General features: G+C 37.5%; 1 protein-coding gene across 5 annotated transcripts in view; it reads left to right on the forward strand.

Moving 5' to 3' along the window:
* The window catches only part of sema3d (semaphorin 3D), a 374,840-nt gene that overhangs the window by 272,215 nt on the left and 90,309 nt on the right, over positions 1-12,316 (forward strand). For all 5 annotated transcript variants that reach the window (XM_062981839.1, XM_062981837.1, XM_062981840.1 and 2 more), the window contains 2 exons: positions 2,156-2,249; positions 9,984-10,112. In XM_062981839.1, the coding sequence (XP_062837909.1) occupies positions 2,156-2,249; positions 9,984-10,112 (223 nt within the window). The remainder of the gene's footprint in view (positions 1-2,155; positions 2,250-9,983; positions 10,113-12,316) is intronic.

The raw sequence follows: 12,316 nt of genomic DNA on the forward strand, positions 1-12,316 counted from the left end.
TCACAAATTGGCTATATCTGTGAAAGCTTTCCCCATTATTTCTTCACAGTATCTTATATCCAAAGACAGAATAAGTTAGACATGGTGTTACCATTTGACTACTGCAGTTAATAGCCATTAGTTGTCCTGCCCCAACCTTTCAGGTTTTTGGTCATTTTAAGGATATAAAATTGTTAAATTTGTTTATCTGAAGTGATATTGAAGAATACTAGAGTCCTTGCAAATTATTCCTAAGGGAAAAAGATGTAAGTACAATAGTTACAATAGAAAAATATCACAAGTGTGGAGCTCCTGTGACTCAACATGAATTTGTTGTTCTTCATATGTTTTTGTCATCTTGAATTAATTTGCACATGTAAAGCCTTATTGAACTTGCTCACCTGTGCCGTTTACCAGTGGTTGATATGTGCACATGTGAGAAAAAAATCCATATCCTCACTTGCACCTTGAATTCTATAGTCATTAACTCCACAGTAGTATTAAATGCATAGAGGTTCTGGTTGTTTCTATCCTGCCTGGCCATTTGTGGACCAAAACTCAAGTCTTATTTGCTTGTGTAATATTTTTTCACAAGCAACAGAAATAAGCCAGTTGAGTTCAAGGCCCACACTCTGACAGAAACACCAATGCTAATTTATTGTCTATAGACTTTTCACTACTGAGCCTTTCCGAATCATACCTCCCTCAACATAATTTTAAGATAAAGTAGACTTTTTAGTTTGTATGTGATCCAGGGATTCTGTGAAGTAAATGGAAACCTATACCTGGAAATAAAATATTAGCAAGCAGTAGAAAGCTGTAGGGGAAAAAAAACAGACTTAGGGTTTGGCCCAACTCTGTTCCATATCTTTTTGTTAAACAGTTAATTGATTAAAATATGTAATGCTATATAGTCAAAGATCTCATGGAAACTTACAATAAAGTAAATTTAGAACAATGAATGATAACATTAGTCTGAAACAATCAAAATAAAATAGTTTAGCAATTTTAACCAAATGATTTAAAACTTGACAAAATCATTTGGAATAGTATGACCAAAGAGATGTACATCCTGTGTAACATCAGACACTTTAATTAAAAGTTTTAGCTTGATGCAGAAATTGTACCAAGATTAGTGCTAGTCAGAGCTCCAAGGGGAGGAAATTCCATAACTAGGGTGCTACCACAAAAAAAAGTCATCTGTGTTCTCACACATTGTATTTTTTCCTACTGGTGGGACACAGAGGAGGACATTTCCAATAGATCTCAATTTTCATGTGGCCATGTATGGAAAGAAATGCTCCCTCGAGTATTGTGGTCCCAAAACATTAAGGTAAAGGTTTTCACCTGACATTAAGTCTAGTCATGTCTGACTCTGGGCTTTATATATTATCACCAGCACCTATAATTCAGACTGGAGATGTATTGGCAACCAGTGCAATTGCTTCAGAACTGGTGTTATATGATATCTGAATTGAAGACTAGGGACCCTTCTACACAGCCCTATATCCCAGAAAATGCCACAATATCTGCTTTGAACTGGGTTATCTGAGTCTACACTGCTATATATTCCAGTTCAAAGCAGATTATGTTGGATTTTCTGCCTTGACATTCTGAGATATAGGGCTGTGTGTAAGGGGGGCCCTAGGAAGCAGTTCAGCATCTGTAGTTTATAATAGCTGTAGTTTCTTACTCATCTTCAAAGATAACCTCATTGTAGTTCTATAATTAAGAAATTACCAGTGCATGGACTATTGTGATTATACCTGTCCAGAAAACACCATAGTTAGTGGATCACTTGAAGCAAGTCCCAAGCAGTCTAAGCCCCCAGAAACAAAGATAGACTCCCAAACAATGTCCTTGCTCCTTCATAGAAGTATGGCCTTATCCAGGGTAGGTAATGTAGGCAAATCCCAAATCCAAGGACCACCAATTCATCAAGTTTTTGTCTTATGAGGATTCAGCTTCATTTTACAAGCCTTCATCCAGCCCATTACAGCATCCAGACACTGGTTCAGCATGTTTCATAAGCCCAGATGACTCAGACGACAAGGAGAATTAGAGCTAAATGCTTCTATAGTATACTAATAAATGCTAGTATATGAGTCTTTATATCTGAAACTAAGCATTCTGTTGCCTGAGATACCTGACTAATGAATATGCCCTTTATGTACAGGACGTAGTGTTCAGATTTGATGCTCAGAACCTGGAGTCTGGTAGACTGAAATGCCCTTTTGATCCCCAGCAGCCTTTTGCATCTGTCATGGCAGGTAAGAGTTTTGTTTTTGATATAGTGAACTGCATCATAGCATAAAGCCGCTGAATTTAAGAACTAGATTTGATTGGTGTTTGTGAACCTGAAGTCCTTGACACAAAGGTCACTAGGTGCCAGTCATACCAATTTCAGTTTCATATTCCAATCTGCAATATTTATAATAATGAGATTCTACATATAAGCTTGTTATAAGGATTGCAACATAGCAGTGTACATACATGTGCAAAGCCAGAGTGTTATAACAGTTTGCGTGTTGGACAAGAATTCTGGTTTCAAATCCTTGCTGAGCAATGGAAATCCGACAGGTGACTTTGGGCAAGTCATACTTTTTTAGTCTAAGAAATGACAAACCTCCTCTGTATAACTTTGACAAAAAAAATACTTTATGATAAGGTCTCTGCAAGCTGAGGCTGATGTGAAAGTAGGTAATAGCAAATGTTTAAGTACTTTGCACATTTGAAAGTGGTAATAGCTATTTTAATATCAAGACAATGATAGTGTTAGTGATGATAGTGTTAAAAGTAAAAAAATGATGCTTATAATGATACAATTTAATACTTAAGGCCACACATATGATCTGATAATGTATGATGCAGTTAGATTCCTGTATGCTGCCTGGATAGGAAACTGCCCTAATCTGTGCTGGGTTCTTTTGGAAGAACAGCATATAAATAAAGCAAACCAGGGATGCAAAAGCATTCCAACTATTTACCCCTAAAGGGCTCAAGCTGTTATGAATGTTTCATCTCAATACTCACAAAGGCTTGAGGTTTTTGCAAATATTCAGTGGAAACAAAAAATAGTTACAACATGGCTGTGTTGCCTTCTCCCTCATGCCTTGCTCCAGGGGCCCCACTACGCCCCCTCCCAAAACACATATTGGTTTCAGATTCTTTTTTTCATTCAATGTATAATCCCACCAGCCTAGTGAAAACATATTGAGCATGGCAATGTCACAGAGCTACATAAGTAATTGGATTTGAGTAGGTGACATCATTATTAAAGGTAACAAATCCAATCCACAGTAAGGACAAGCTTCCTTGGATGTTTTCTTAATTCAGATCATAGACTGCTTTTCAGGGATTTAAAGACAGCTATAACAATATAACAACAATAATAACAATATCACACAGTTCTAAACACTTAGGAAGTGTTCAGCTTGTGATCTTGTGAAATGAAATCCAGCATGTATATCTCCTTTGCTGTGTCATACTATGTAATAACAACAACAACAACTTTATTCTTATATCCCGCCCCATCTCCCCGAAGGGACTCGGGTGGCTGACATGGGGACCAAGCCCAGTAGTACACAATAAAATAAATCAGCATAGGCACATTTAACTTATAATCGTATAAACTCATAAAAACATTAAATAAAATCAGATAAAAGCAACTCAACAATGATAGCCAGACACAGTGAGCATATTCAAAAATTAGAGGCAGGCGGTTAAAATTATAAATGTGCAATAACTAGCAGAACACTGATGAGATGGACCAGAGTAAAGAACAGTAGCTGGTTATAGGTGGAGGCAAGGACACTGTCAGTTTATACCGAATTAGTCAAAAGCACATTGACATAACCAAGTTTTCAGCTTGTGAAGTCACTTCCAAAATGCATTTTAGTAACTACTTGCATAAATATTAAGGCAAAACTGCATGCCAAAATAAATGTATGGAGGAAAAGGTGTAACATGATACATCAGAATTTTCAAACTGACTGATATAAACATCCAAATCAATAGAGAAGATGACATAAGAAAACAAGAATAAATGTTTTCTCAAATGAACGTGGTCTTAAAAATGTTTGTTGTCTCTTTCTTGTGCCAGATGGAGGCAATCTCATAGGTAAATTCCTATGTTGGTGCTTGTGGCATGTTCTGTTAAGTATATTTGCATGTGAGAGTGCTTTGTTCATTGCTAAATTGTATTGCTAAAATCCAAGCTTAAAATATAGTGAAAATTCAATATCTGTCTTTTTCCTGTCCTTGAATCATACTGTGTGGAGTTGGAAACTTGCAGTCACAAAATCTCTTCATTTCAGCATTTACAATGGATGCATTCACCAGTGACTACAGTTTTGTTCCACTTGTCTTGTTTATCAAGTTGTAAGCTTGATATAAGATAAGAGAGATGCACCGTGACATTTTTATTTATGGCAGAAAAGAAGGTGTATTAAATTTCTTTGTAGGATCAGTCACAGTGTATTTATAAAAAGAATATGACTCATGTTCAGCCTTTATGCTGACATAATGAGATTGATGATTCTAATCCTGACCCTGCCGGGGTCTAAGACTTCCATTATTAACAAAACAATAGGGGTTGTCTTTCTTAGGGTACCCTACCTCTTTTAAATGTTCATAAAGCATTCTTTAAAGGATTCCTGGAAAATTCTACTATCACCTCTTTTCTTTGAGACAAGGTCAATGATTTATTGCACTGTTTAGTAGTTTTCTGAGATATATTGTCCTTTCACTGAAATGTCAAAAGGGGTTAGTATTTCAGCAACTGAAGTAGCTGAAGCATAAGATGCTTTAGCACTGCAATCCTAATGAAACTGGAATTTTGGCTTACACAGTGACCTCTAATATTGTGTGCACCAACACGGGTAAAGATAGACTAAGATTGTGATGTCAAATATTTGGCGGGGGTTTTTTGGTGGGGGGGGGGGGTGTTATTAAAATTTTGAGGTCCACCAACTGTAGTCAAGTACAAAATAGATGGATAGTGAGGCAGAACTAGATGTACATTTATGGTTCAGAGAGTAGAACCAATTACTGCATTGACCATGTACTGGGAAACTGTACATATAAAACATATACATAAACCTAAACATAACCAATAATAATCTATAGTGGTCCAAGGATTCTAATGAGAAGAAACATCTACAAATTGCAAGGAAACCTGACCATAAACAATTAGCCTAAGGCTGGTCATAGGACACACATATATATATATATTTGGTTGAACTTTTTAAAAGTTTTATTCAAAAATATCAAAGTAAGTGTGTAACAAAAAAACCCCATATAATAATAATAATCATCATCATCATCATAATAACAACAACAACAACCTTATTTATACCCCCCCCCCCATCTCTCCAAGGAGATTCAGGGTGGTTTCCAACAAAGGATGGCAAACATTCAATGTCATAAAACAATACAAAATAAACAAATAGCCCCATGAATAAAACATCTATAATTAATTATAACAACTACTCACAAAGTTTAAATAATTAAATAAAACATATAAATCTGTTAAACCTACAAAGTAACAAAACTAATCAGTTTCAAAACAATTAAAAACAGTTTAAATAGCATTACTATATAATTTATCCACCACCACCAAGCCAGAGTTAGGCGTTATTTGTATTATTATATTCTGAATATAAAATAAATAGTAGTTTCTTCTATTAGCTTTCTTTAAAAAGAATCCCAAATGGCAGCTAAGAAAAACTGAAGCTTATTTTTTGAAAGTGAAAATAAGGATCTGGTAAATAAAAATCTTATACTGCTCCTGTTATGTGCTGCAAAACCTGAAATAGTGAAAACCTGGAAAATGTTAAAGGATCTGACAATCAATAATTGGCTGAGCAGGATAGAGGCCATAGCTCTATTGGAAAAGTTAACCTATAAATTAAGATTAGCAAAAGGAGAATAGAAAGAAGATCTATTTGATAAAACTTGGAAACCATTTATTAGCTTCATTTGTAAAAGCAATGGTGAATTTAAACCACCAAACATCCAAGAAAGATTTTGCTTGAATATGTAACAATTATTATATGAAATTGATAAAATTAGAATAATGTAGCAGTAATAGAATTGACAGTGCTTTATTTGTATAATGTTATGTAAGTAATGGGAGGGTTGGGGGTATAGATCTGGGAATAGAAGATGTGACAAGACAATTTTATTATGTTTTAAATGTTTTTTTAAAAAATAAAATATTCAAAAAGGAAAAAAGAGAAAGGGAAGTTTAGAGTATACCCATTGATCTGGTTTTGTTCCTCAAGCACACTCTGGCTTCAGTTACAGCTGCCACCTATTATTTTGGGCAACATTGTCAAACACTGCAAATAATGGTACAGTACTGTAAATCTTGCAGGAGGATGTCATTCTCCATTATTATGTTTTTCTTGGTGAGAGCAAAAAGTAGTTTTTCTAATTAGAAAACAGTTTTGCACTGGAAACAGAATTCTCTGCAGACCTAATAGTATTTCCTGTGCATAAAAACATTATCATCTTTTCCACATAGCGTGTTAAATGTTTCTCTTACAGGAAATGTTGTTCTCTCCACTTACAAGCCATATGCAATTTTTTGTGCAGAATGGGTCCTGAACTGTGAAATTCTTGTTGATCAATTATTGTTCTCATCAGTATTTCCTGATGCTTGAGAAACAAATATTTGGTGATTTTTTTCAATACAGTAGAGTCTTGCTTATCTAACCTTCACTTATTTAACCTTCTGGATTATCCAACACAGTCTACCTTTTAGTAATCAGTGTTTTTGTAGTCAATGTTTTTAATACATTGTGATGTGCTAAATTCGTAAATGCAGTAATTAGTACATAACATTACCATGTATTGAACTGCTTTTTCTATTGATTTGTTGTAAACCATGATGTTTTGGTGCTTAATTTGTAAAATCAAAATGTAATTCAATGTTTAATAGGCTTTTCCTTAATCCTTCCTTATTATCCAACATTTTTGCTTATCTAACGTTCTGCCGGCTCGTTTATGTTGGATAAGTGAGACTCTACTGTATTTTCAAATATTTTGGCAATCTCTCACCACAGTCAGCAAACAGTGAACCATCAGCATAATTTGGCAACATTGCAGAATTAGCTCTGGTGAAAAATATATCCTTACTCTGGGGATTGTTTATCTCAGTGGTAGTTTTGGTGGACTTCTCATGGCATTCTCCAGATTTTGAAACCAAATTGTTCAGGCCCCGTTGAATTTAAAGCCCTCTTCATGGTAAATGCCACCACACCGTGATCTGCTTTATTATTGTGCATGGTGTGGTTTGCTCAGTTTTCTCCATATCACCACAAATATCTGAAAAGGAAAATTGACATGCTTTAAATAAAAGTTGCACAACAACTTTCTTCCAGTACATACAGCTGGAGCAACTATGCTACAATGGTAAAGTACAAACCCAGTCCTTAATTTTCAACTCTTTTATGTGGATAAGTTTATCACAGCAGTGGCATGAACAAATCAGACATAGTGGTGTGTATATATTGTTCTCTGTCAATGCTCAACTGTGCTACGAACAAAAAGATTTGTGCTAGAAAAAAACTGAGGTCCAAAGAACTTAAAAACTCGTGTATAAATTTTAGTTTAAAAATCTGGCTTGGCTTATTCATGAGTCAGTGTGAGTACTGTACCTTTATTCTCATTTTGAAAAGAAGCATCTCTTTCTCTTGAGTAGCATAATAAAAGATGGAAGCTTCATCCATCCTGGGGAAAAAAAACAAAAAACCACTGACCTTACTTAATCTTTCTTCTCTGATTGCCATTTCTGGCCCTTTTGAATGCCTAGCTGGGAAAATGGCAGTGACAGCTGCTTTTTGCCATTGATGCTTTTCACTCTCCATGGAATAACTTTCACATATCCATGGGTCATATCAAATTTCATAATTTTGACCCCAGAACCTGCCCTCAACCTGTGCATGAGTATATACAGTAGATTGTCTAGGATTCATTTGTTAAGTGAATATTTGAATTAGTCAGTCAAAGTGAAATTAACTTCAAATAATACTGGAGGAGCATTATGTATCTTGAGCAATTTCTATATAGGAGATGATACCAAGAAATAAAGATGTTTCTTCCAGTGGGTACTACCTGATCCAGTTTCTCCATGAAACTGGTTACAAGACATGGTTCCTTTCTTCTACTAAGAAATTTCTTTGCCTTACTGGAAACTCTTTTCGTCTTCCTTTACTTCTACTGCTTCATCTGAGGCATCTGAATTAACTGTTCCTGGTAATCATCTGGAAGGATCGCATGGAGGAAATTTGAGCCAGCCTTGGATAAGGAGAGCAACAACTTGAAGAATCAAAAATGAAATATACTGTGTACAGTGGGCCTGTTTGAAAGCCTTTCCTTATTGACTTTACTAAGAGCACCCTTAGGCACAACTTTTTATCCCACTGTTGTTTTATCTTCTTTTAACAATATGTATTCTTGAAGTGATTCCAGGAAATAAACGTGCAGCAGATCAAAGAACAAACCAAGTGCTGAAAGAGCTTTGTCATCGGAGGTTAAAGCAAGGATAGGCTGTCTTCTGTGTTTTTCTTTTTAACCCTGCTGATTTATCATTCATGGAATATATCTGTCAGTTGGCAGACATTAATTGTTCCAATCATTCTTCATTGTGTCTTTTACTTTCCCAAATGTGCTGTGATCATTGAATGGAGGAACAATCTTGTCAAAAGTTGCAAACTTTTAATTGTCAGATCTGTTGCAGAAGAACCAAAATGTAAATGCATGAAGGCTACTGAATTTTACCAAGAAGCGTTCTTCCTCCAGAGGCTCATAGATAGGATACTAAAACCATAAATGTTGTCAGAAGCAACATCTGTAGATTTATCTCCCCCACTCCATCTGTAATATCTATAAAATTAATATTATATTTGTTTTGTCACCTCATCACATTGATACTGAAAAGCATCTTCTTCCCACTTCTCTGCCCTGCCAGCACACTGCTGACACATAGTCCTTTGGAGCCCATTATATGACACAGGGATACTTTTGGCTGGGTTATGGGGAGTTCTGTGCCAGCAGCATGCCAGCAGCACAGAGAAACAGAGCCCAAAGGAGGAACATAAGGAGGAGGAAGGAGGAACATAATGACAGGATGTAACAGAGCCTGATGGCTCCTTTCAGTGTCCCATGATTGCCGACGGTTTCACCTGCTTTACTACTGCTCATGTGATAAAGTTCTTTATATAATGCATTTCTTCACCTTAAGTTAATATCATCACCTGTGGCTTGTTCAAAACAGGGTGCCTTGTTTTAAAAGGAAAGTAGAGGGTTGCTGTTCAACTATGACATTTCAGTAGAACAACAGTAAATTTAGCAGTTATATTGACAGCAGAAATAAAGTAAGTAGGTGCATATATGCCCCTGAATCTCATATTTAGATTAAGAAAATTTGGCTTCATGCCCAAGATAAAACTTCGAAGAATTACTATTCAAAACAGAATGCTGCCTAACCCAGCAGTAAGACTCTCAATTCCAGTAAATACATAAATCAATGGTTATTAACTTCAGCAAAGCAGCCCCTGGTGGTGCAGTGGGTTAAACCACTGAGCTACTGAACTTGCTGACCAAAAGGTCAGTGGTTCAAATCTGAGGAGAGGGGTGAGCTCCCGCTGTTAGCCCAGCTTCTGTCAACTTAACAGTTAGAAAACATGCTAATGTGAGTAGGTCAATAGGTACTTCCCCAGTGCTCCATGCAGTCATGCTGGCCACATGACTTCGGACGCGTTTATGGACAACGCCGGCTCTTCAACTTAGAAATTGAGTTGAGTTGGACAGGACTAGACTTAATGTCAGGGGAAACCTTTATCTTTACCTTAACTCCAGCAAGACAATATATGTATTATAACCATCACAACTCTTTGAGGAACATCTACATAAAGAAGGAAAACAAAACCCTATGGGTATACATACACACAATCTATCTGTCTAATAAAGAATGTTATTCTGTTTGTTTCTTTCTGTAGATGAATACCTATATTCTGGAACTGCCTCTGATTTCCTTGGCAAGGATACAGCTTTAACACGTTCCCTAGGTTCATCTCAAGACCACCATTACATCAGGACTGATATTTCTGAACATTATTGGCTCAGTGGTAAGCAGAAAAACAAGTCAGCATTGAATGTATTATCTCTATCTAACTGAGTCTGTTTAGCACAGAACATAGCCATGTACCAGTTGCAGCCTGCACCAATTTAGTGCTGTCTGCTGGCTTCAGTGTCAGAGATAATGTTTTTTTATTCCTTAACTCCCAAACCTTCAGCACTTTGTATAGCTCATTTGTATTTCTCATTTAAAGTTTGGAATAAAAATTAGAGTTGATTCACAACTCCACAGTCATGGAAGCTATCAGCAGTTATTGCTATTGTTATTGTTATCTGTTTTCTGCTAGAGATTAAGACTTTGTGTGCTATGATAAGTCCTTAGGAAACATATGTAAAATGTTTCTTAATTTATTGCTACATCAGGGTCAGTTTTGTGTTCATAACATGCAAGCATGTACACAGGGATAGCTCCAAGCTAGCTGACAAGCTATTGCTGAATTGACGGGAACTCCATGCAAATGAAAGCTCCTGACAACACAAGGATCCCACAGGACAGTCTGTAGCTCTGATTAAATACCTAGAAACATATTAACTCAGGACAGGTATGTTTGTACATTTCTGAGCCATCTCTGAAATACAGTCAACCCTTTACATTTGCAGATTTTACTTTTGTAGATTTGATTACACTATATAGCATAATTTTTGTTCCTGGGTTATAAGTTTCATTTCCTAATTGGTTCTATGGAACGCCCTCCCAAATGAAATCAGACAGGCTCCCTCTCTCCTATCTTTCCACAAAAGAGTGAATACAGGCTCTGCCCTTCTGTTGGAGCCTCATGCCACGTACAGTCTCCTCCTCGCTAGGCAGGTGGTAGATGGGGAAGACGTAGAGCCAGCAGAAGACAAAGAAGAAGCCCATGGCACTGGTGCCCACCAGCAAGCAGGTGCAGGGACCTCTGGCAAGGAAGAAGCCTCAGCCCAACTAGGCCGCTGAGCCCACTGCTGCCATCCGCCACCTTCGGCTCCCTGCCAAGGAGAAGGACGGAGAGGAGCAGGAGGAGGAAGGAGGGGAGCCAGGAGAGGGAGGCGGCAGCCTCACCCCCCTTTCCTTCTCCTCCTCCAGCACTGGCCCGGGTCCCCAGTGCAAGTGCCTCCTCTCTCCCTCAACTGCACCCCCTAGAGGATTGTGTTTTCAGCAAATGTGTAGTTTGCCTAATGCTTGAGGCTATAATTTTTAAACTTGGCCATGATCTTCAATATATCTTATGATCATGTCAGACACTAATTTCACATGATCCAACCTTGTAACTAAATGTTACAAGGACTGAGGGATGGTTTCCTGACTTACTGTCACTATTGCTCCAAAGGCTCAGGATTTTCTGCCTCTTTCCACGAGGGCTCTAGCTATATGATTTCACTTAGCTCCAATAAACCTTTTTCATCCAAGATCCCAAAACCATGATAAAGTTCAGGTCAGTTCTGTGGGATTTTAAGTGTCCTTTCTCTGTCACCAACTGCATTTCCTAATGACTGCCTTCCTTGAAACAAATTATCATGCATCACATGATCATAGAATCATAGAATCATAGAATAGTAGAGTTGGAAGAGACCTCATGGGCCATCTAGTCCAACCCTCCACTAAGAAGCAGGAAATCACATTCAAAGCACCCCCAACAGATGGCCATCCAGCCTTTGCTTAAAAGCCTCCAAAGAAGGAGCCTCCACCACAGTCTGGGGGAGAGAGTTCCACTGATGTAAACAGTGCACTGCACAGTAAATAAAAACAAAAGAGATCTCCAACCCAATTGATTTGATAATCTTACAAAGCTAGCTGCTTCTGTACTACAACATGAAGGTTAATCAGTGATGGAGTGTACCATAGACTTTGATAGTCTCAGCCATGTTCTTCTTCCAGCAATTGTGAGCTTATGTTGTGTTGCTATTATATTGGTTACCTCAAAGTAAGGAGCTTTCGCTGGCCAAGGGATAAAAGTCTTGTGACTTGAAGGTTGGGTTGCTGACCTGAAAGCTGCCAGGTTAGAATCCCACCCGGGGAGAGTGCGGATGAGTTCCCCCTATCAGCCCCAGTTCCATGCGGGGACATGAGAGAGACCTCCCACAAGGATGGTAAAACATCAAAACATCCGGGCGTCCCCTGGGCAACGTCCTTGCAGACGGCCAATTCTCTCACTCCGGTTGCTCCTGACACAAAAAAACATAACAAAACAAAAAAAATCTCAAAGTAGAGCAGTAA

The sequence above is a fragment of the Anolis carolinensis genome, chromosome 5 (assembly GCF_035594765.1).
Source record: "Anolis carolinensis isolate JA03-04 chromosome 5, rAnoCar3.1.pri, whole genome shotgun sequence".
In the NCBI taxonomy this organism is placed as follows: domain Eukaryota; kingdom Metazoa; phylum Chordata; class Lepidosauria; order Squamata; family Dactyloidae; genus Anolis; species Anolis carolinensis.